Here is a 24,568-nt window from a genome sequence, read left to right on the forward strand (position 1 = left end):
AGAACAGTTTCAGGTTAAGTACGGACCTCCGGAACGAATTAAGTACTTAACCTGAGGTACCACTGTATTGTAAGTTTCATTGCAAGTGCTGCCACTGGATTTTTATGGATTGTGCCAATCCTGAACGTATTGGATTTGTGACCATTATGCTCATTTGCCTTCAGGAGCAAGTAAAGCTCTGCTGGATGAAGTACAATGGCCTCTGGTCTATTTTTGAGGAACTCTGCATCGTGTTCATGCAAGCTGACAGATACAGGCCTGGTTTGCACATTACGCTAAACCAAACCATGGCTCAACATGAACAAACCAAGGCTTAACGTGAGTGTGCTGCTTCTTTGCTTCTCCTTGGTTGTCCTTCCTCCCTGCAGTAAAGATGTATCAATAAAATTTAATAACAGACTGTTGCTATCGTTTAATGCAGTGTTGCAAATAGCAATTGGGCTGCTTGTGTGTGGTAAGAAGAGACCAAGAAGGGAAGCTTTACAAGATTATTTTTCTACATAACGAAGGTAGGTAACTGACGATTCTCTCGAGCACCTTCAATACTAGGTCACATCACACTAGATCATAATTTAAAACAAACCATGGTTTAATACGAACAAGCTGTGTGGTGATACATGCTGCTCTGAAGTTCCCACACTTCTCTAAAGCTCCCACAGTGCTCCTCTTCCTGTTTTGCTACATCACAGATGAAACAAGATAGAAGATGATTGTCATGCTGTCCAAACCTGGGATCATGCTTTGTTTTCTCCAAACCACGAACAAACCTTGCTTACCATTTGTGGTATTGTCAGGGAACTGCCATCGGCTCAGAGGCGAGAGACAGAGGGGGAGTTGTGTTACAGGGAGTCTCTGGAAATCTTGCGAACCAGTTCCTCTTCCGGCGAGGAGGAAAGCCCCACCTCCAGCGGAGAAGAGGGGCAGGAACCAGAGGATGCTAGGAAGAGCCTTAACACCGCGACTGAGCAAGCCAGAGAGGCGGGAAGCACACCCCTGCCATTGCCCGTCATGCGCAGTAGTTTGAGGCACAAGGAGGGGCGGCAAAGGCTGGGGGTGATGAAACTTTTATGTTGGGGGAGGTTCAAGAACAGACCACTCCCGGATTCTGCTAGCGATTGAGCCAGACATGAACTTTTGATGCTCTTCACTGTCAATAGTTTGCACCGAAATAAAGCAAGTAAAAGACAGGTCGGAGTCCTGCCTGGTTACTCTTGAGCAACCACACGAGCAATGGACAGGTATGTTTGGAGGAAGCAAGCCATGCGCCTGAGTTCAAATGGCATGGAAGCCAGCCACTGGTTTGTTTTGGTAGCAGAGGCTGTGGGAACTTTTAAGCACCTTGAGTTAGCACATTGCTTGTTCATATAAACCCCATAGCTTGCTTTAAACCAAGCCAGTGCATTTTTATCTACCCCCTGCAACCTGGCACCATTTGAATTTCTGTCTGCCGCTTAAAATCACAGACTTTTGGTTAGTTGAGAAAATGGCAAGTAATGGGAAACAGGTACTTCTGACTTAAACAGCCAAAGCTAATAACTACTAAATCTACTTACCTACCTACTTACATTTTAAAAGGCACTATTAAACAACACAGTGAATACATAAAAGTTGAATTGCTAAGGATTTCTGAAAAGTGCCTCTTTGTCTTCTGGAAATGTCAAACTGAAATAATTTAAAGTGCTAAGATTTTAAGCTGAAGACCATTGTTCAAAGCAATTAAAGCTAAATTACTGGGGAGCTTGAAATGACAATAGAAGTGGAATCTGAAGGCGCTTCCAGATTGCCAGTATTTTGGGGAAGGGATTCAAGGGTATAACCAGGATATTTGTGAATTAAGATGGATTAAGGTGCTCTGTTGCCACAGAACAACAAATACACTTAGAAAATAATAATCAACTTTTTGTGGTTAGGAAAGTGACAGGGAAACACACAGATACTCCACAAGTACTGTATTTTTCGCTCTATAAGACTCACCAGACCACAAGACGCACCTAGTTTTTGGAGGAGGAAAACAAGAAAAAAATATTCTGAATCTCAGAAGCCAGAACAGCAAGAGGGATCACTGCGCAGTGAAAGCAGCAATCCCTCTTGCTGTTCTGGCTTCTGGGATAGCTGCGCAGCCTGCATTCGCCCCATACGATGCACACACATTTCCCCTTACTTTTTAGGAGGGAAAAAGTGAGTCTTATAGAGCAAAAAATACAGTAAATCAGGATGAATGCTCTTTGCAATGTAACTTCCCCACAAACAATTCCAAAGGAATGCTCAATAAATAGGTAATCTGGATGAGCCCCAATAAGGCTTTTCATCCTGAGGTGCTTTAATATCCCGGGTGAGTCACGATGTTGATGAAAAGCACCACACATACTCTACAGACTTTGAGGTAGATTATCTTCCTAATTTATACACAGATAATAGTAGCCCCTCTTGACTTGATTCCTGTACAGTTGATTATTAACGAGCGTAATCAAAGGGGAAAGTGGGACTACAAACAACTTAGCTCCCAAAATAAAACCTGCCACAAATGTTCCTGACAGCGAAGTGAAACCAGAGCAGAATAAGGTTCAAATCTTCCAGCCACGCACGGAAAAGTAATTTATAAAAATAATGGAAACAATCCCACGTAGAATTTCTTGCTATTGAGTAACTGCCACCAAGTCAGTGGCACTTACTTCTGCGTAAACATTCAGGATTGAGTGGTAAGAATAGCGGGGTAAGGAGAGCCAGATATTTCAAAACTGAAAACCCTTTGGTTTCAGATAGTACATAGGTAGAGTCTAAAGAGCCTGGGACACAAATTTTCACGGCCCCCTAGCAGCTATGGTGGCTCATTTACCAGACGTAATGCATTCAGTGTTAACTCTGGAAGTGTATAGAGCAAAATATACATCAGGAGGCTTAGTTGGGTCAGAATCGAGTATACATTTCCAATATTTAACATAATAAGGAGATTAGCCCTCAAACAAATTAAAAATTGTTCAACAGTCACACATGGAAATAGCATATCATATTGAGCCACTAGATGGCATTCTATTAGAACTAGTTGATGTTTAAAAATTTAAAAAAATCATATTCAAAGACAGTAGGAATGTCTAAAAGCTGTTATGCAAATAATTACAAATTCTTATTTATCTCAGCAACTGAGTTATTGAGGTGAAAAGGAAATGAGTTTCTTTCTTTTTAAACCAATTTATTATATTTTTATCTCACCATTCCTTCAAGAAATTCCAACACAACTTATGAGGTGGGTTATTGTGAGATAACGTCACCAGTCCAAATTCAGCTACTAAGTTTCATGGTGGAGTAGGGATTTGAACATTCCATCCACTACCACACTAACTTTAAAAACATAAAGATTATGTAAAAATGTTCCCACTAAACTACTGAAGTGGTTTTTCTTATAGAAGGTTTATAATATAAGCTTTATATGCAACCTTTGTGCAGCTTCCAGAGTGATTTACAAAAGCAGGATGGAATATGCAAATAACACATAGAATCAACATGTTAAAAAGAAAAGTACATTCTCTAGCCATTGAAAAACTTGAGGAAATAAAATCTATTTTCTTAGCTACTTTGAAACCACCTGTAGCAAAAGCACATGTTTCAAATACTGCCAAAGATTTGTTTAGAAGAAGAAGAAAAGCTTTGGATTTTAACAAACTGAACTTGGAGAACATTACGCACAGTGACCAAATTTTAGATGTATCTAGAGTCTGTTGAGAACACAGTGCAGATGCCCCACTCTTCCCTTTTCTATTCCTTTTGTTTCTTGTCTGTTCCACTGCAAACCAGCTAGCAGGGATTTATTTTCATTTCAATTGTTTAGAATTCAGAGCATCATTTAGCAGTTTATAAATAATAGTAATGGTTTTACAGAAATTCAATTTTTGACTTTTGACTTCCCCTCCCTAAAAAACAAAACACACCAGCAGCAGCTCTTTGGCCTCCACCAGAGTCTGGAAAAGAGCTAGCACCCTCGGATTTGGATAAAAAAGAAGACGCCCCATAAAGAGCAACAACAGATTGATACAGGATGTCTCTACAGCTGTACAGTTGGAACATTAATGGCGCAAATTCCCCGGAAAAACGCAAAAGGATTTTTCATATTTTAAAGAAAGAAAATTTGGATATAATTTGTTTGCAAGAAACCCACGTGACCAGGCTCCACAGGAAGGTGTTAATAAACAAAAGACTAGGCCAAGAATTCATCTCATCAGATAGAGTTAAAAAGAGAGGCGTGGTGATCTATGCTAAGGAGAATCTATCACCAAAATTTTTGTTCAAAGATGAACAAGGAAGAATCCTGGCTATTGAAATACAGACCCAAGGAGAGAAAGTTTTGATACTAGGAATTTATGCACCAAATGAGGGGAAATCAGAATTCTACAAGAAGCTACATGAGACACTACTGGACTATCTGGACTATTCTAACATCATTATGATGGGAGACATGAATGGGGTCGTCTCTACCCTTATGGATAAGTCACAGAACCAGAATTTGACTAAAGATGGAAGACTACCAAAAACTTTTTTTGAACTAACTGACAATATGGATTTAATTGATTTATGGAGGACGAGAAACCCCCTAGGTAAAGAAGGAACTTTCTTTTCTGAGGCCCACCTGTCATGGACAAGAATCGACCAAATTTGGACAACTAGAGGGCTGGCACCTAAGACTACAAAAGTAGAAATCTGCCCAAAGACTTGCTCCGACCATAACGCTCTGAAAATGGAAATGAGATTTACTACTGCCGATTCCTTCAGATGGAAAATGAATGACAACCTGTTAAGAGATCAAGAGATTGTAAAGAAGGCCCAAAAAGCTTTAAAGGACTATTTTGAAATTAACTTGAATACCTCGGTGGAAAAAAGAATAATCTGGGACGCAAGCAAAGCTGTTATGAGAGGGTTTCTGATACAACAGAATACGATTAAGAAAAAATTCTGGAATGGGAAAAAGGATAAGATATTGGAGAAGATAAGAGAAGGAGAGAAAAAACTAAGACTGAATCCAAAATCAAAAGAGACTCTAAGAGAAATCAAATTCCACCAATCACAATACTTGAAATTGATTAACCAAGAAGTGGAATGGAAAATTAAACAAATGAAACAAAGACCTTTTGAATCTGCGAACAAATGTGGGAAACTGCTAGCTTGGCAGTTGAAAAAGAGACAAAAATTAAACTATGTTACCAATCTAGAAGTTGAAGGGAAAAATATTCAGAAACCGGGAGAAATTAGAAAGTGTTTCCAGAAATATTTTAAAAAACTTTATACACAAGGACCCGAGGAAGCAATTGAGATAGAACAATTCCTGAAAGACAATGGCCTACCAGAACTATCACAAGAGAAGAGGTCAATCTTGAATTGTAAAATAACACAACAGGAAATTGAGGATGCCATTCAGAACATGCAGCTAGGCAAATCTCCAGGCCCGGATGGACTTACCTCCAAATATTACAGGACGTTAAAAGATTTCTTGATACAACCATTAATGGAGGTTTGTAATCAGATTATGGGGGGAGGGAAGGCACCAGATACGTGGAAAGAAGCATTCATCACATTGATACCCAAAGTGGAGACTGAAAAGACCCAACTTAAGAACTATCGTCCCATCTCACTCCTAAATGTGGATTACAAAATATTTGCAGATATATTGGCTAACAGATTTAAAAAAGTTTTAAACGAAGTAATTCACAAGGACCAAGCTGGCTTTCTCCCAGGTAGACATCTGTTTGACAACACTAGGAATATCATTGATATTCTGGAACTTTTACAAACAAATATTAACACCAGAGCAGTTTTAATTTTTATTGATGCGGAGAAGGCCTTTGATAATATTTCTTGGAAATTTATGAAGAAAAATTTGGAAGGGATGGGAGTGGGAAGGGGGTTTGAGAATGGAATAGAAGCAATCTATTCAGAACAAAAAGCTAAGTTGATAGTGAACAATGTGGTGACAGAAGAACTTCATATTGAAAAAGGAACACGTCAGGGGTGCCCCCTTTCCCCTTTATTGTTTATTTCGGTCCTGGAGGTTTTGCTGAATATGATAAGGAAGGATCGGCTGGTGCAAGGAATTCAGGTCGGAGCGAAACAATATAAACTGAAAGCATTTGCAGATGACTTGGTTTTAACATTACAGGAGCCAGAATCTAGTACAAAAAGAGTTTTGGAATTGATTCAGAAATTTGGTCGGGTGGCGGGTTTTAAGTTGAATAAACAAAAAACTAAGGTGTTAGGGAAAAACCTGACAGTTAATGAAGCAGAGGGGTTTCAGAAGGAAACAGAACTAAATATTGTTAAAAAAGTGAAATACCTGGGGGTCAATCTCTCTTCCAAGAACTTGAATTTATTTAAAGATAATTATGAGAAATGCTGGTCAGAAGTGAAAAAAGATCTAGAAATTTGGTCAAGATTGAAACTATCCTTGTTAGGCCGAATTGCAGCTATAAAAATGAACGTTTTGCCAAAAATGTTGTTTTTGTTCCAAGCCTTGCAGATTGTGGACAGAGTGGACTGTTTTGGAAAGTGGCAGAAGGACATCTCTAAGTTTGTCTGGCAGGGCAAAAAGCCCCGAATAAAGTTTAAAATACTAACTGATGCAAAGGAGAGAGGGGGGTTTGCCCTGCCGGATTTAAGGTTATACTATGAAGCTGCGGCCTTCTGCTGGATGAAAGATTGGATTCTGTTAGAAAACACTGATGTCCTAGATCTGGAAGGCTTTAACAATTCGTTAGGTTGGCATGCGTACCTGTGGTATGACAAGGCAAAAACATTTGGAATGTTTAAAAACCATATTGTCAGAAAAGCAATATTTATGGTCTGGAAAAAATACAAGGACTTATTGGAAAGCAAAACTCCGAGGTGGATATCACCAATAGAGGCCAAGGCTCGGAAAAAACCCAATATGGAGGCCTACTGGCCGAAGTATTGGGAAATAATAGAAAACATTGGAGGTAATTGGAGGTTGCAGAGCTTTGAAAAATTAAAAGGTAAGGTGCAAGATTGGCTACATTATGCCCAAATTAATGAGGTTTTTAAGTTAGACAAAAAAATAGGATTCCAGGTGGAAAAATCGAAACTTGAGACAGAGCTGTTAGAACCAAAGACCAAGTTATTATCGAGAATGTATAACTTGCTGCTTAAATGGAACACTCAGGATGAGACAGTTAAATCAGCCATGATAAAATGGGCTCAGGACATTGGTTATAACATTATGTCTGAGGACTGGGAAAGGTTATGGACCACCGGTATGAAGTTTACGGCATGTAATGCCTTGAAAGAAAATATTATGAAAATGGTATACAGGTGGTACATGACCCCAGTCAAGCTTGCTAAGATCTACCATTTGTCCGATAATAAATGTTGGAAATGTAAGGAGGCTGAAGGGACATTTTTTCATCTTTGGTGGACCTGCCCAAGAGTGAAGGCTTTCTGGGAAATGATCTATAACGAGTTAAAAAAGGTGTTTAAATACACCTTCCCCAAGAAACCGGAGGCCTTTCTTTTGGGCATTGTCGGCCAGAAGGTGTTAAAAAAGGATAGAACCTTCTTTATGTATGCTACAACAGCAGCAAGAATCCTTATCGCCAAACATTGGAAGACTCAAGATTTGCCCACACTGGAGGACTGGCAGACGCAATTGATGAACTATATGGAACTAGCCGAGATGACTGCAAGGATCCGAGATTTGGGAGAAGAGGCAATGGAGGAGGACTGGAAAAAATTCAAAGACTATTTGCAAAAGTATTATAAGTTATATGAATCTTAAGATGCCGTATGATTTGGAATGTTAGCCCCAGCAACGAAAGTTGATTATATATGAAATTGGATAATATTTATGAAAGAATCAAAGTTTAAATGGGTAAAAATGATAATATGTTATATTTTTAGAGTAAATGGAAAATAAGAATTTAAACTTAAACCGCAATTGAAAATACAAAGAAACACACGAAACAAGGTTATAATTTGCTGATAACTTTATTGTCAAGAATGCATTAGGTGGGAGATGAGGGGAAGTCCGATAGAAATCTGAAATAAGTTGTTGAAATGGTTGTGATTTTTTGTTTTTTTTCTTTCTTTCTGCTCTTTATGTTCTTTCTTTTTTCTGTTTTATCTGTAATTTGGAAAAAATGTAATAAAAATTATTATAAAAAAAAATAAAAAACAAAACACACCAGTGTATATTTCTGCTTTGTCATAGTCCGGAGCAAACAATGGACATGATACGGAAAACAGCTGCACTGACTCTGCCTCCTGCCCAAACCAGCACAAGCAATCCTGGCAATCGAGGCGTTGAAGGATCAACAGCTCTCAGTTCCGTTCCCTTTTATTTAGGGCTCCCTGTTAGTATCCAAGCCAATGCTAAAGAGAGGCTTTGAATAACAGGACATCATGACCCTTAAGCAATACTTTTCTGCCTCTTGGCTGTCAGACCAAAAGATGAGAAAATAGTGCTCTGTGTTTCTCTGTTTAATCATGCTTTGTTTCTCTGAAAATTCAGGCACATGTGGCCTGAAAATAATAACATTTTGCCTTCATCTTTTGAAATGACATTTGATCAAAGTGAGGGATGGCTAGACATCGACCTTTCTGCTACAAAGAAGAACGGAAGCATCAGTGTGTCCTTGTGACATACTGGTGTCTCTGTGTGGGAGAGAACGACAACTTCTGCAAAACTGAAATTGCAATGCTGGAAGAGCACGTGCCGCTGTACAAAAACCTGGCTCATAAAGAGATTGCCTCTCAACAGCAGTGTGACCGAAAGCTTGTAGGAAATGACTACTCCATTTGAGCAGAGCTATGGTAGCCTTTGGGACGCGGGTGGCGCTGTGGTCTAAACCACAGACCCTAGGGCTTGCCGATCAGAAGGTCGGTGGTTCGAATCCCCGTGATGGGGTGAGCTCCCGTTGCTCAGTCCCTGCTCCTGCCAACCTAGGAGTACAAAAGCATGAAATGCAAGTAGATAAATAGGTATCACTCCGGCGGGAAGGTAAACGGTGTTTCCGTGCGCTGCTCTGGTTTGCCAGAAGCGGCTTAGTCATGCTGGCCACATGACCCGGAAGCTGTACGCCGGCTCCCTCGGCCAGTAAAGCGAGATGAGCGCCGCAACCCCAGAGTCGTCCGCAACTGGACCTAACGGTCAGGGGTCCTTTACCTTTACGGCAGCCTCACTGAGGAAAGAAATGCCTACCAGCAAAGTTAAAATTATAGGCAGTAAAGAAGCAAATGGATCAAACAGAAACGGCACCGCAATTTTCTCGCCAACTTTGCCGGTCCAAAGCGCCAAGGTGGCTGCTTAGCTGCAGAAGATGGTATGGGCATCTAACAATCAACCATCGGCCATGCCAATCACAATACGTTTCAAAGATGGAGGTGAGCTATACCAGCAGCTCACGATTGTTGAATGTGTTGTGAAAGAAAAAGTCATTCCACTGAATTGGTGTTGCACTGATTGGGATGGCATGAGGTCAGGGAATCTCTGGGTTAATTGCACACATATCTGCAGGAAAGTTGCTGTTTACCCACCCCCTGCCACCCAATTGCTTTGCTGAATTTGCTGCTATGAATAGAGAAGACACAACAAACACGAACAGAGAAATATCTTCTATTACTTTCCTATTATTCCCTGCTATTCTTCGGCACAGAGCCTTAAAGAAAAGAAAACTCATACAAAGCTATATTAAGTGGTTATCAGTGTCCCGTCCTACAATTCTTCCTCCAATTTCTCCACTTTTTTTAATGTAACGAATCTGTTGCTTATAACTTTGTAATCCAGAATGTCCATTAACAGATCCAACAAGGAAAAAATATGAAAGTAGCTCCACAAAACTGAGCCTGTTACAAATACTTCTTGAGATGGGATAATCTATGAATGGAATTGTTCTTTTAACAACCACTGTGATTCAGCACTCTGCTAATCTCTGCGCTCTGAGCATTAAAATTCTAAGTTGTGATTGGAAAATTGTTAGAAATGAGCTACAGCTCAACTTCTTTGAATGCATTAGCATAACCAGCAATTAAAAGCAAACATAACACAAAAACTGCCAACAAGTGACAAAGGCAATTTCTACATTTCCCCTTCAGATTTGAAATTGTGGTGAAACTCTTTATGGCCACACAAAAATCTTAGTGAAGTTGTCTTGTTTAAGATAACTCACTGGCTAAGAAGCCTATGCTATATTTGGCAGTTTTAATATACTCCTATTGATGGTCATCTTCAAACAATAAAAAGCAAAGATGGTTCTTGAGCCCCCCACAAAAAACAGATGTCTATTTGTCCCTCTAATATTAAAAGCATATATCTCTAAAAGCCACAGGCCTACAGCATAAGGTAAAGGTAAAGGTACCCCTGCCCGAATGGGCCAGTCTTGACAGACTGTGGGGTTTGTGCGCCCATCTCACATCTAGAGGCCGGGGGCCAGCGCTGTCCGGAGACACTTCCGGGTCACGTGGCCAGCGTGACAACGCTGCTCTGGCGAGCCAGAGCCGCACACGGAACGCCGTTTACCTTCCCGCTGGTAAGCGGTACCTATTTATCTACTTGCCCCCGGAGGTGCTTTCGAACTGCTAGGTTGGCAGGCGCTGGGACCGAGCAGCGGGAGCGCACCCCGCCGCGGGGATTCGAAACGCCGACCTTTCGATCGGCAAGCCCTAGGCGCTGAGGCTTTAGCCCACAGCGCCACCCGCGTCCCTGAAACAGCAAATTTCCAGCTATTGCATGCATGTGAGCAAACCGTGGGTGACAATTACTAGAATATTTAGTTTATCCATTTTGATTTATTGCTTATTTGTATATTTCTCTCTCTCCCTCCGCCAACTTCTTGCCTGCCTGCCTCTCTCTCTCTCTTCCCCCTTCTCTCTTTGCTTATCTGATCATTTCTTTCTCTCTCTCCTCGCCTCATTTCTCACAGCACCTATTTTCCCAACCGCCTTTCCCCCTGATCTCCTTCTTGATACATACAGTGTTTCTGGTAAAAATTCACTGCCACAAACACAATCCCTATGGTAGCTTTTTAACACCTCCTGCTTATTTCCTGACACTCCCATTAGGTTCACCTGTAGTATGTTCACCTGCCAGATTTCCTCCCTCATCAAGCTGCCATAGGGAGAAAACAGGCCGAGGCAAAGAAGGTGGCCCCAGCTCCTGCTGTGGTCAAGAAGCAGGAGACTATGAGGGCTGTCAACACACTCTTTGAAAAAAGGCCCAAGACCTTTGGTATCAACTCCCATCTCTTGCGGGGGCGCAATTAGTGCCAGCACCGTCCGTTAAGAGTTTGGGTGTAATCTTCAACACCTCCCTTTCCATGGAGGCGCAGATTGCAGCTATAACAAAGGAGGCATTTTTCCACCTCCGCCAAGCTAAGCAGTTGGCTCCTTATTTCTCTCGCCCTGACCTAGCCACTGTGATCCACACGACGGTCACCTCCAGACTTGATTACTGTAACTCGCTCTACGTGGGGCTGCCCTTGAGACTGACCCAGAAACTCCAGCGGGTGCAGAATGCCGCGGCGAGACTCCTTACGGGGCCCTCACTGCGGGATCACATTCACCCGGTGCTATACCAGCTGCACTGGCTCCCAGTGGAGTACAGGATCAGGCTTAAGGTGCTGGTTTTAACCTTTAAAGCCCTATATAGCCTAGGACTCTTGTACCTATGGGACCGCCTCTCCTGGTATGTCCCACGGAGGACCTTACAGTCTTCAAACGATAACATCTTGGAGGTCCCAGGCCACAGGAAAGTTAGGCTGGCCTCAACCACAGCCAGGGCTTTTTTGGCTGTGGCTCCGATCTGGTGGAACGCTCTGCCACAAGAGACTAGGGCCCCTGCGGGACTTGACATCTTTCTGCAGGGCCTGCAAAACAGAGCTGTTCCACCAGGCCTTTGGCCAAGGCACAGCCAGACCCCTCCTTTGGTAATCCTCACAGAACTCTAGCCCAATGGTTGCCATTCATTTGATTTGAACTGATTTTATAATGAATTGATTTTAGAATCATGTATTATTTTACTGTTGTTAGCTGCTCTGAGCCCAGTTTCGGCTGGGGAGGGAGAGATATAAGTAAACTATTATTATTATTATTATTAGGCAAGATAACCAGCCCAAATGGGATCTGGCCCACTTTGGGAAACGATCTTGTTAGGTCTGACCAGGGAGCCATCCTCTGCAAAAGTCTGAAGGTGCCCCTGGCAGTTAAATAGCTCCCACAAGCTACTTGGCTTCTGAAACTGGCCCACAAATACAGGCCTGAGACAAAGCGAGAGAAGATGATTCTGGCTTGAGTGGAGCAAAACACTGCAAAGATGCTTCGGCTCAGAGCAGGCATTCAATGCAACTGCAACCCTGGAGGAGAACAAGAAGATACAGCTGGTGGCGATTACAGATGATACAGAGCAGGGATGAGAAACATGTGGCAGTTGGAATCCAACTACTGTCAGCTCCAGCCAGCAAGGCCAAGTATCAAATTTGTTACAGCAAGACTTCTGCTGCTGAAAATTTGCTATTCTGATGCATCTGTTTGTGGGTTACCGCAATAGTTTTATTGTGGTGGCGGCTGGTGTGGTGTCTTCCAGAGGCTGCTAGACTGCAACTCCCATCATTCCTCACCACTGGCCATCTTGGCTGGGGCTGATGGAAGCTGAAGTCCAGCCAAGATCTGTAGGACTGGCTACCCCTGTTTCAGCCCCATCCAAAACATCCGAAACCTGAAACAGTTGCTCTAAAAACAAATCTGCAAGCGTTACGTAAAATATATACTCCCTTCCAATGAGCAGCAAAGATTGAGGTCAGTTCCTGTGCACCATAATTTACATAACTAATTTTCACAGGGGTGTCAGTTACATCATGAGGTTATTGGAAGAGTTGCTGATATATAGGCACTCTGTAGTGCCTGCAGAGTGAGGTTAAAATAAAGTGAACTATTACTTTGTTTGTTAAAGGTATGTCCTTAGGAAAGCATCTATAACCACACTACGGCTTGTAGGTTAATTAGATAAAGCATTATTTTTATACCCACAACAAAACATGGACCTGCAGATGTTTTCAAGCAATCTTCTAGGAGCCTCATACGAGTTTTCTGCAACTCTGGTCTGTCCCATTCTTCTGGTTCCACTCCCCAGTATAGGTCAATGACCTGGAAATCCAACAAACAACGTGGTTGTTAATACGCTTCACAATTTAACATTCCAACATGTAACAATGAAGCAATCAGAGATTTGGTGTTGACTTTGTTTACTTGTTTGAGCTTGATCCCTCTTTTAATCTTGGGTGGTAGGGGACTCCCAGCCATAGCTGTCAACTTTTCCCTTTTCTTGTGAGGAATCCTATTCGGAAGAAGGGAATTTCACTTAAAAAAAGGGAAACGTTGACAGCTATGCCCCCAGCGGCACAGAACAAGAACACTTTGGGGGGCCCCTCCCAGAATCCTAGAGACTGAAACTATTTACCTGTACAGTGGTACCTCAGGTTACATACGCTTCAGGTTACATACGCTTCAGGTTACAGACTCTGCTAACCCAGAAATAGTACCTCGGGTTAAGAACTTTGCTTCAGGATGAGAACAGAGATCGTGTTCTGGCGGCGCGGCAGCAGTGGGAGGCCCCATTAGCTAAAGTGGTGCTTCAGGTTAAGAACAGTTTCAGGTTAAGTACGGACCTCCAGAACGAATTATGTACTTAACCTGAGGTACCACTGTACAGAGCCTTGATTGCCAGCAGCAACCATTTATAACAATGAGGGCTAGAATCTTTTTAATTAAAAAAGAAGAAAAGAAAAAGTTTCTCAGTATCCCAAGTGCCCATGAGAGAAAAAGTTCTTTTGTATGACATTTTGCATATGCCGTTCAGGTCTTGAAATATCTATTTTTTAAATGTTTGGTGTTTTCTGGGGCCTGATTTTGGTGCGGGTTCATTGGGTGGAACCACAGAGCTAGTGTTGGTTAGGTCTGAAGTCGAAGTCCAGAATTTGGGGGCAGGTTTGAGTGTGGATCCCATCACTCTGGGGAAAGATCAGCCTCACATCTGTCTCTACATTTAAGGCCAGCAGTTTGAGAAGAGAGAAACAGCCTTGCTCACTTTCGGCAGGTGGCTCAAAAGTTAAAAAGGAAGAATGAAGCAAAGGAAAATAAAAAGAAGCCAGGTTTGAAACCTCCACTATACTTTCCACAAAAGACAAACCACTACAACTCAGACCCCTATAATGCCCTCCCCCCCCCCATTTAATATTTTGTTGTTTTGGAAGCAATAGTCCCAGTGAATATAAAATGGCAGATGGCTTGCTGTTTAGACTTTCGATTTTGCCTAAAGATCTAATTTGAATAATGTTAATAAGATGCAAGTTAGTGTACGTGTGTGTTTGTGCGGGGGGGAATCTGTTATATTTATTTAAAGAGATTAAGTGAGACAGTGTGGCATCACTTCACTTCATAATTTAGCTCAGATGGAAAAGAGGGACACTGCCGTGTTTAAAGGAGCGAAGACTGGCAAAATAATTTCGGGCAGTATGTTTTGCCTATACAGTGGTAACTCAGGTTACATATGCTTCAGGTTACAGACTCTGCTAACCCAGAAATAGTACCTTGGGTTAAGAACTTTGCTTCAGGATGAGAACAGAAATCACACGGCGGCGCGGCAGCAACAGGAGGCCCCATTAGCTAAAGTGGTGCTTCAGGTTAAGAACAGTTTCAGGTTAAGAACGGACCTCCGGAATGAATTAAGTACGTAACCAGAGGTACCACTGTATTTGCTGCTGCTGAATTGCACCATTTCCCCTGTGCCTGCAAATTCTGACATCCAATTTACACATTAGAGCCCCAGTGTGGAGATCAGCTAAAAACCCCAAAACCTTTCCCCATGATGAAGTATGGGGGATATTTGCAGGGTGTGGGGGCTAGGACTGTGCAACAGGAGGAACAAGGGAAGGTGTGGGAACAGGAGAGAAGGAGACTGCATGCGGAGTGCTCTGAGAGGGGGTGTTGCAGCTGCTATTATCAGCTCATCGTTTGTCTGGTGCCAACAATGTGCTATGAAATGAGTCATAACAGGAGAAAAGCTGCAACTCTACAAACTTTTCGGTCTGCTATATGCTCCAGATGCCTGGAATGAAACTCCGCTCTGTCATTTGTACAACTCTACAACAGTACAGTCCTATGCATGCTTACTCAAACGTTAAGTCCAGAAGTTAAGTCCTTAAGTAAGAGAGTACAGTGGTACCTCAGGTTACATACGTTTCAGGTTACAGACTCTGCTAACCCAGAAATAGTGCTTCAGGTTAAGCACTTTGCTTCAGGATAAGAAATGAAATCGGGCTCCAGCGGTGCGGCAGCAGCAGGAGGCCCCATTAGCTAAAGTGGTGCTTCAGGTTAAGAACAGTTTCAGGTTAAGAACGGACCTCTGGAATGAATTAAGTACTTAACCCGAGGTACCACTGTACAGGACTGCATCCTTCAAAGCCTTGAAAAACTACATCATGAGATGAATTCACCCTGTGATGGGGTGCGCTCCCGTTGCTCGGTCCCTGCTCCTGCCAACCTAGCAGTTCGAAAGCACATCAGAGTGCTAGTGGATAAATAGGTACCGCTCTGGCGGGAAGGTAAACGGCGTTTCCGTGCGCTGCTCTGGTTCGCCAGAAGCAGCTTAGTCATGCTGGCCACATGACCCGGAAGCTGTACGCTGGCTCCCTCAGCCAGTAAAGCGAGATGAGCACCACAACCCCAGAGTCGGCCACGACTGGACCAAATGGTCAGGGGTACCTTTACCTTTAACTGTAGTTAAATAAGTTTTAGTTACTAACAGGGGTAATCCTATGCAAGTTTATTTGGAAGACACACCATGGAATACAGTGGGCCTTGCATCCTACTTAGTGTGCACAGATTGCTCCTTGAATTAATTGCAAAGATTTGCATACTATCACCAGAATAGCTTCTGCATTGGGTATGTTTGTGTTCTGGCTGGATAACATAAGGACTGCAGAACAGTTTTGCTAAAGATCATGGTCTTCTTAACAGCACAGGCACTTGAACATCTTTGCTGTTTATATTTACATCCCTAGTACTGCTATTTATTGAATATGGCCTACTATTGTATTCTTCAACATCTATTGTGCATCACAAGCTTCTGCCAATGTGCTAACTCTTGGATTCAGAAAGGTTTGAATTTAAAAACAGCTCTTTTAATTATCTCAAGGATGTGTAATTTAAAGAAGGAAAGCAGAGAATTGTGAGAGGTTGGGGACTAACCTTTTTTTTCTAAATGGCATGCCTGATAAGGAACTCTATTACCAGTATCTTAATGTAGCGTAGGGCCTATTGAAATAATGCTAGGATTTATTTAGGATTTCCTTTCTATTGAACATAGTTTGCAGGCTAATCCCCCAAATAAGGGATATTGCCAAGGCTTGTGGAAATAAAACCTTATGGTATGGAAGTCACTGAAGGTACCAATATTAAAAACACAACAATTCTCTTCTTGGATCAGATTGAGGGGCCATGTATTCTGGTTTTTCATTAATAGCCAGCCAGATGCCTGTGGGAGTTCCCAAACAGGGCACAGTGATAAAAGCTAAGCCCTGTCGCTTGTCACCGGCATCTGGCATTGAAAACAGGTACTAAATGTGTAAGTCAAAAGTGCAGATTTTTCCCTTTTGTCCTTGAAGGCAGCAAACCTCTGGATTTTTACTGTCGATATATTGGGAACGTCTTCCGGTAATGGGTGATGGGATTTCCTCTTAATATTCAAATTTGCTAATGTTTCTGAATCCAATAATATAACCATGTCTAAGAAGCTGAAAAGAAGGAGAAGAAATGGAGGCAGTGAGAGATTTTACTTTCTTGGGCTCCATGATCACTGCAGATGGTGACAGCAGTCACGAAATTAAAAGATGCCTGCTCCTTGGGAGAAAGGTGATGGCAAACGTAGACATCATCTTAAAAAGCAGAGACATCACCTTGCCAACCAAGGTCCATATAGTTAAAACTATGGTTTTCCCAGTAGTGATGTATGGAAGTGAGAGCTGGACCATAAAGAAGGCTGATCACTGAAGAATTGATGCTTTTGAATTATGGTGCTGGATGTGAGCTTGCCAGCTGCACGCGTTGCTGCACTTAGCAGAAAAACACCCCCAGCAGCCAGCCATAAATTCCTTTGTTTATTTTCTTCAGACAAGATTACATGCCGAATAAACAAAGCGACCCGTCTCTCATGACGCGTTGCTCTAACTACTTTCTCTTTTCCCTCTCCCTCGAGACCAATGGCTCAGCCCCTTCCGTTTTCCCCTGTGACGTAGATCCCCTTCTCTCTGAAGCACCCCTTCCTCCCCAGACTCACTATCCTCTTCTCTGTCTTCTGAGGAGGACTCAGTACTGATCAGTGGAGATCGTTCCCTGTATCCTCTAATTCTTTCTTCCCTCGCTGCCTGCAGTTCCCTGACACTGGAGGAGAGTCTTGAGAGTCCCATGGACTGCAAGAAGATCAAACCTCTCCATTCTTAAGGAAATCAGCCCTGAGTGCTCTCTGTAAGTACAGATCCTGAAGCTGAGGCTCCAATACTTTGGCCACCTCATGAGAAGAGAAGACTCCCTGGAAAAGACCCTGATGTTGGGAAGGATGGAGGGCACAAGGAGAAGGGGACGACAGAGGACGAGATGGTTGGACAGTGTTCTCGAAGCTACCAGCATGAGTTTGACCAAACTGCGGGAGGCAGTGGAAGACAGAAATGCCTGGTATGCTCTGGTCCATGGCGTCACGAAGAGTCGGACATGACTAACCGACTAAACAACAAAAGAAGCTGAAAAAATAGGTGGCATGTATAAATGCCACAAAATATAGCATCTGACACACGTAACTGCACTAATCCTTTACATTATCAAGTTAGAAGGGAGGGTGTAAAGTAACAACAACAGCAACAAAAATCATCCCCAAACCAACAACTACTTAACATCAGTATTCACACAACGTGCAACTGAAAGGCAATTCGTTGACCTTTAAAAAGAGAGGAACTTGTAAACGAAAAGCCTGCCCTTCAGCATAAGTTGGCATACTACTGTCCCAGTTCTGGTTTCCATGTGCCAAGCATAATCACATCATTGCAATTCAGTATTTTTGGCCACTGAACAGCAATACTTGGATGCCTGATTAGGTATGCACACATTCTGTTGTACAACATAAGAACCTAGTCCCGTTTTGTGTGCGTCCTCGTCCGTTAAAAATTATGCAAAGCTGATGCTTCTGTGTCACAGCCCTACGACGTTAATGTTGTGGGGAAAAGCAAGAGGAGCTGAGAAGCATCTGATTCAAAATCATTTACCCCTCACGGCTGATCAGCTGAATGTTCCGGGTTTTCAGACTGATGACAAGATAAGATACCAAGTCTGTAGAGACAATAGACAGCCAATGAACTACTGCAAATTGTAGGCACGAAAGGTCCATAAAGGGTAAGATATATTGTATATATTTCCAAGGCATTTGTATCATGCCTTTTGTTACTTTATTGGGTTACAATTTATACAGTTACAATATGTAACAAATTACCAAAATCAGCCTTTTTTTACCTGAGGATTAGAAGGTAACTGATTTTGTAAAAAATTCGTTTCAAAATAACTTTTTCTTGATAATGGAATTACTTCCTCTAGTAATGTAACCTGCTGGTGAATGTTGACAGAACTGTAGCCAAAACAGAGTCACTAAGAAACAAGATGAGGATATCAGCATTATCACAGATAATGGCCACAGATATTGCCCTTGCATTGAGTACATCATATATGTCTCTTATTAAAAATGAGAACTCGAAAACTTGTGGGTTCCCCTGCCAATGGGAATATCCCAAAAACTAGCCCAACTAATCCACTGTCTATAAACCATAATTTCTACACATTTCATTCGGATTAGTGTTAGCCATGATTGGTGGAGTTATTTTAATTTTTTAAAAATGCATTTCTTTTTCTTCCTAGTTGCTTATTGTTTAGAGATTATCTTTTGATGTCTTGTAATCATGTTAAGCTCAACATCAAAAAAACGAAGATCATGGCCACTGGTCCCCTTATCTCCTGGCAAATACAAGGGGAAGAAATGGAGGCAGTAAGAGATTTTACTTTCTTGGGCTCCATGTTCACTGCAGATGGTGACAGCAGTCACAAAATTAAAAGACGCCTGCTTCTTGGGAGAAAAGCAATGACAAACCTAGACAGCATTTTAAAAAGCAGAGACATCACCTTGCCAACAAAGGTCTGTCTAGTTAAAGCTATGGTTTTCCCAGTAGTGATGTATGGAAGTGAGAGCTGGACCATAAAGAAGGCTGACTGCCGAAGAATTGATGCTTTTGAATTCTGGTGCTGGAGGAGACTCTTGAGAGTCCCATGGACTGCAAGAAGATCAAACCAATCCATTCTTAGGGAAATCAGCCCTGAGTGCTCACTGGAAGGACAGATCCTGAAGCTGAGGCTCCAATACTTTGGCCACCTCATGTGAAGAGAAGACTCCCTGGAAAAGACCCTGATGTTGGGAAAGACACAAGGAGAAGGGGACGACAGAGGACGAGATGGTTGGACAGTGTTCTCGAAGCTACCAGCATGAATTTGACCAAACTGCAGGAGGCAGTGGAAGACAGGAGTGCCTGGCATGCCCTGGTCCATGGGGTCACGAAGAGTCAGACATGACTAAACAACAACAACAATCATGTTAAACTGTGAACCATTGTAGAAAACCTAAAAGTCAAACGCATTTGGTCAATATTCAATATCCCTGTTGTGTCCAACTCATGAATCACTTCCCCAAACTGGTGCTTTCCAGATGTTTGGGGCTACAAGTCTCATCACCCCCAGCAATCCTCCCAGCTTGTTTGGCTGATGGGAGCTCTGGTCTGAAGGGAAATGTCTGAAGGGTGCTAGGGTAGTTGAAAACGAGCTTGTGATCTCCATTGAGTGAAGGAGAAGCTGGCAGGAAAACTACGGAGCCCACCTAGATTTGACACAGGAACTCAACAACACCTATGTATGCTGGAGCAGTTAAGTGTGTTTCCTTGCCAAAGCCACTTTGCTTGTTGAATAATAATAGGCACAGTCCAATCATTATCAACTCAAGTCCGACTGATACGTCCAAGTTGAAATTCATCCCCACGATTTAAAGACTATTTGAATAAATATTGTAACATTAAAAATTAGAAATTACTTGAAAGTACTAAATAGGCCAAGGATGAAAGTAAGAGTTAGTAAAATAATTGAGATTTAGAACTTGAAGAAAAATTAAGAAATTTGATTTTAATTGGAATATTGTGTTTTAATAATGATTTTAGAAAACTGCTACATTTAAATACAAGGAAATTCAGATGGAAGGGCTCAGAGGAAGTCAAAACCATGTTAATGATGTAAGAAGTTTAAATAGCCAGTTAATTTGTATTGTTTGGGTGTTTGTTGATATGTATTTTTATTTTCTTATTTTCTCTTTTGTTTATATTTGTGATTTTGTTTTTTGTTGTAGTATGTGTTATATTTGTAAGAAACTTAACAAAAACTATTTTTTTTTTTAAAAAAAGAAGAAATTCATCCCCATGGGGTCAAAGCAAGTGATGGATTTGGGAGCCTTCATTATTACACTAACCTGTCTGGCTCTCAGTCACTCACACACCATAGCGTGCTGGCCATTACTTGCAACAGGAGTCCAGTGCATGTTGATATGCGATATACGGTATCTTTATTGTCATTGTCCCATACAGAACAATGAAATTGAAAAACTACATAAAACATTCAAAAACCCCTAAAAACTCTGAAACCCCATTTTAAAATACACTATACTATACTATACTATACTATACTATGCTATAAAATACACTATACTAAAAAAATACACTATACTATAGAGACCCCTTATGCTGCGTTTAGAACCAGAATTGCATTTGCGTAGAAACTGTTTCTCAGGCGGCTAGTCCTGGCCTTTATAACCCTATACCTTCTTCCAGAAGGCAGAAGCTGAAAGAGATCATTTCCGGGGTGTGTACTATCCTGCGCTATCTCTGCCGCTTTCTTATGGCACCTGACAGCATAGATTTGATCTAAGGTGGGAAGAGTGCACCCAATTATTCTCTCTGCAGTCTTTACAACCATGGATAGCATTGTTTTTTCCCTGGCCATATATTGTACATGCTCATCCATTTGCCCCCTTCTCTTTTGGAAGGCCTCCTCAAATTACTGGGCTGGAGACAAAGAAGAGCGGAGGAACGGGTGGAGGTATATAGAGGCATGTGACACTCTCCTTATGGAAGTAGGAGTCAGTGCCGTAGGATGTGTCTGTAGCCAAGAATCAGCCATGGAGAAGGAGGAGAGAAGAGAGGGTTGCAATGAGTCCAAGCTGATCCTTCCCACAAGTGTAGCTACACCTGCGTGTGGAATGATCACACCCCCTTTGATTTTTTTAAAACAAATTCTGCATAGAATGATACCTTAAGGTCCACCGTACAGCATCAACCTAAGAGATTCCCTGCATGTGCATCACAACTTAAATATTTAATGAGGAAAATGCTACCTGAAATTCAAGTCCGTAGTTTTCCCTGCAGAACTCCCGTAGTTTAGGATACACATGTTCTCGTAATGCGCTTCTTTCTGCTACTGTATCTGCAGGCAACAAGGAAACGAGGCTTGTTAACAATAGTTGTGACAACTGTGGGCTTAAATAGCGCTGTAGTTTCATGCAGGAAAGAACACTGATCTTAAAAGCTGTGAGCGCAAGCTTAATGCAGCAATCTGAACTCGATGCTCTAGGGAATATCTTAGTGAGCCAAAATGCTTGTTGTGACATTTACCAATATTTAATTTAACACTCACTCCAATAATTCAACCTTGTGCTGTTGTGTATAATACATCATCATCATCACCATCACCATCATCATTATTATTATTATTATTACAGTTAGCAAGGAAGAAGAGACATTCCAAAGGCTAGCAGCAGCCCAGCTGTTACAGTTAATAAATATTTTAAAAGATTTTCTATTTATACTTTATCATTTTTTATAAGTACAGTGGTACCTCGGGTTAAGTACGGTACTTAATTTGTTCCGGAGGTCCGTTCTTAGCCTGAAACTGTTCTTAACCTGAAGCACCACTTTAGCTAATGGGGCCTCCCGCTGCCGCCACGCGATTTCTGTTCGCATTCTGAAGCAAAGTTCTTAACCTGAGGTACTGTATACTCTTGCAAATGTAAGTAGGGGAGAAACGTGAGTTTGCAAACTAAGGTATGATACACATATAAACATTAATGCATGAGAATTGGCTGTGGCCCTGTTAAGGGCATTCTTAGCACCAGACTTGAGTTTGCTGTGAGTAGTGTATCAAACAGTCCACTACGGTAGATCACTGTAGCACAATAAAAGCAGATCCAGTCTTTCTCGGTAACTACTTCAAAATGTTGTAAGAATGGGATATTTTTACATTTAACTGAAAGAGAAAGTGAAGGTTACCTAGGCTGACAAAATCCTTAGCAAATACCCTTTGCTAGACTCTGGGACAGGCATAAGCAAACTCGGCCCTCCAGATGCTTTGGGACTACAACTCCCATCATCCCTGACCACTGGTCCTGTTAGCTAGGGATGATGGGAGCTGTAGTCCCAAAACATCTGGAGGGCTGAGTTTGCCTATGCCTGCTCTAGGATCACAATGAGAGACCTAAAATAGAAAACTGGATATGCAATTCAGCTCAAATGTGTATCAGAATGATACAGTGATCATAAATAAATAATGATAAAATGTTTTGAACAGTCCAATAATCCACAATCATAGTTATTCCAGCAACAATCAATTATCTGGAGAAGGTTTTGGAGTGGATGAGGTTGAACAAGCTTAAGCTTAAGTGGTTCATCTGGACAGAAATGAAAGCGGTAAATCCTTTGTTTCTTCTTATGACCTCATAGTGGGCCAAGCTAAGCATGTACTCTTGAAATAGACTGAAATAATAGTTGAGAACTGAATCAAGCAGAAGGTAAGATCTTCACTCCTGTAGATGATTTTGACGGGTGGATGGGGCTACCCACCTGTCAATTACCTGCCACCATAGAATCATAAAATTATAGAGTTTGAAGGGAACCTGAGGGCCATCTAGTCCAGCCCCCTGCAAGAAGAATGATCTCACTGCAAGAAAATCATTTGTGGACATGGCTCCAGCCACACTTGCAGAGGAAGAGCCACTCTGTTGCCAACTTCAATTAAAGCCAATGCAAGGGAATATTGGTGCTTAAAGCAGGGATCAGCTATGGATTGGCACTTTTGCACATGTGTTTATTCCGCAAACCACTTAAAAGGCAGAATAACTCTTCCTGCTTAAATAGAGCGTGTTAACGATTCTTATAAGTATGTATGTTAGAAATTCCTGCACACCCTCCTGTCTGGTGCTTCCGAGCTTGGAAAGGAAATGACACATAATTAAGATGGAACGAACTAATTAGGTTGCATGACAGATAACCTGGTTTAATTACATACAAATCTAAACCGACTTTTCATGATAAGAAGTCTGCGGGATTAGCTCACTCTAAAATAAAACAAGAAAGAGCTGTGCCAGAAGGGAGGTTTTCAAACGCCAGCCTTCTGCAGAGGAAAATACATACTTAAATGTCCTTTTCCTGCTGCCAAAATAGAAATGGACCACAAGTTATTTTTGTATCACGTTAATTAGGCATTCTGAAATCTGCGTGTTAGTGGGCATGGGAGCCTGTTTGTAAAAAAAACCCAAAATGAATTATGTGCCAAGAATCTTTTAGTGTCTTTGAAGTCTCAAGTCACATAAGAATGTGTACAGATAACAGGTTTTTTTTCAGACTGACAGAACAATCCTACAAGTTTAAAATGGCCCTTCCTGTTGGAGCTTTAACAGCAGTGTGATGTGCACCAATTAGCAAATGATAATGTTTCTCCACCTAATTCTGGGGGGTCATCTGCTGTTTAAAAAAAGCACAGCTACAGGGCTGGTTGAGCTGCTGAAAATACTTAGTATGACATGTCTGCGCAGGGACTGTATCAGAGATGACAATATAGCAGATGCAAAAAATAGAGCAGAGGCAGAAGAGAGAATTTCAGCAGATGCCGCTAGTAATGCCTGCTCTTCTGCGCACCTATTAAAAGTGAACAAGTCCTTGTCTACTTTTGCTTTTGGCCATTCAATCTCAACACTACTGCTTTTATGATCCTGTGATGTTATCTTATGCTGCCTGTGTTCAACCTTCCCACCACATCATCCTATACACTGGACTGTTTGTCTCATTGCGCTTAAGAGGCAGGGATTAAAGTACTGTATAGCCTTTCTCACGACAACAGGAGATGAAACACAAAAACAGAACTCACAAAAGAGCTACACAGCTAGTGGCAGCCTAGTTCAGTCCCGGCTCCAGTTTGAATGGCAGACTGGCAAAATGAAGCACTCAGTTATCAGTCTTACCCAGTCCTCAATGCTTCAGGCAGGCTGCTCTATCTATCTCTATCTATCTATCTATCTATCTATCTATCTATCTATCTATCTATCTATCATCTATCTCTATCTATCATCTATCATCTATCAATCTATATCTATCTATCTATCTATCTATCTATCTATCTA

General features: G+C 41.7%; 1 protein-coding gene across 2 annotated transcripts in view; it reads right to left on the bottom strand.

Annotated features, from left to right (window-relative positions):
- Positions 1 to 24,568, bottom strand: part of NWD2 (NACHT and WD repeat domain containing 2) — a 65,610-nt gene that overhangs the window by 13,859 nt on the left and 27,183 nt on the right. The window contains exons 2-3 of one of the 2 annotated variants that reach the window (XM_082238005.1): positions 21,512 to 21,600; positions 13,018 to 13,134 (exon numbers count right to left, since the gene is read on the bottom strand). In XM_082238005.1, the coding sequence (XP_082094131.1) occupies positions 13,018 to 13,134; positions 21,512 to 21,600 (206 nt within the window). Of the gene's footprint in view, positions 1 to 13,017; positions 13,138 to 21,511; positions 21,601 to 24,568 lie in introns of those variants that run through there. The other variant, XM_082238006.1, reaches the window with a different exon arrangement.

The sequence above is a fragment of the Podarcis vaucheri genome (assembly GCF_965113315.1).
Source record: "Podarcis vaucheri genome assembly, chromosome: 9".
In the NCBI taxonomy this organism is placed as follows: Eukaryota; Metazoa; Chordata; class Lepidosauria; order Squamata; family Lacertidae; genus Podarcis; species Podarcis vaucheri.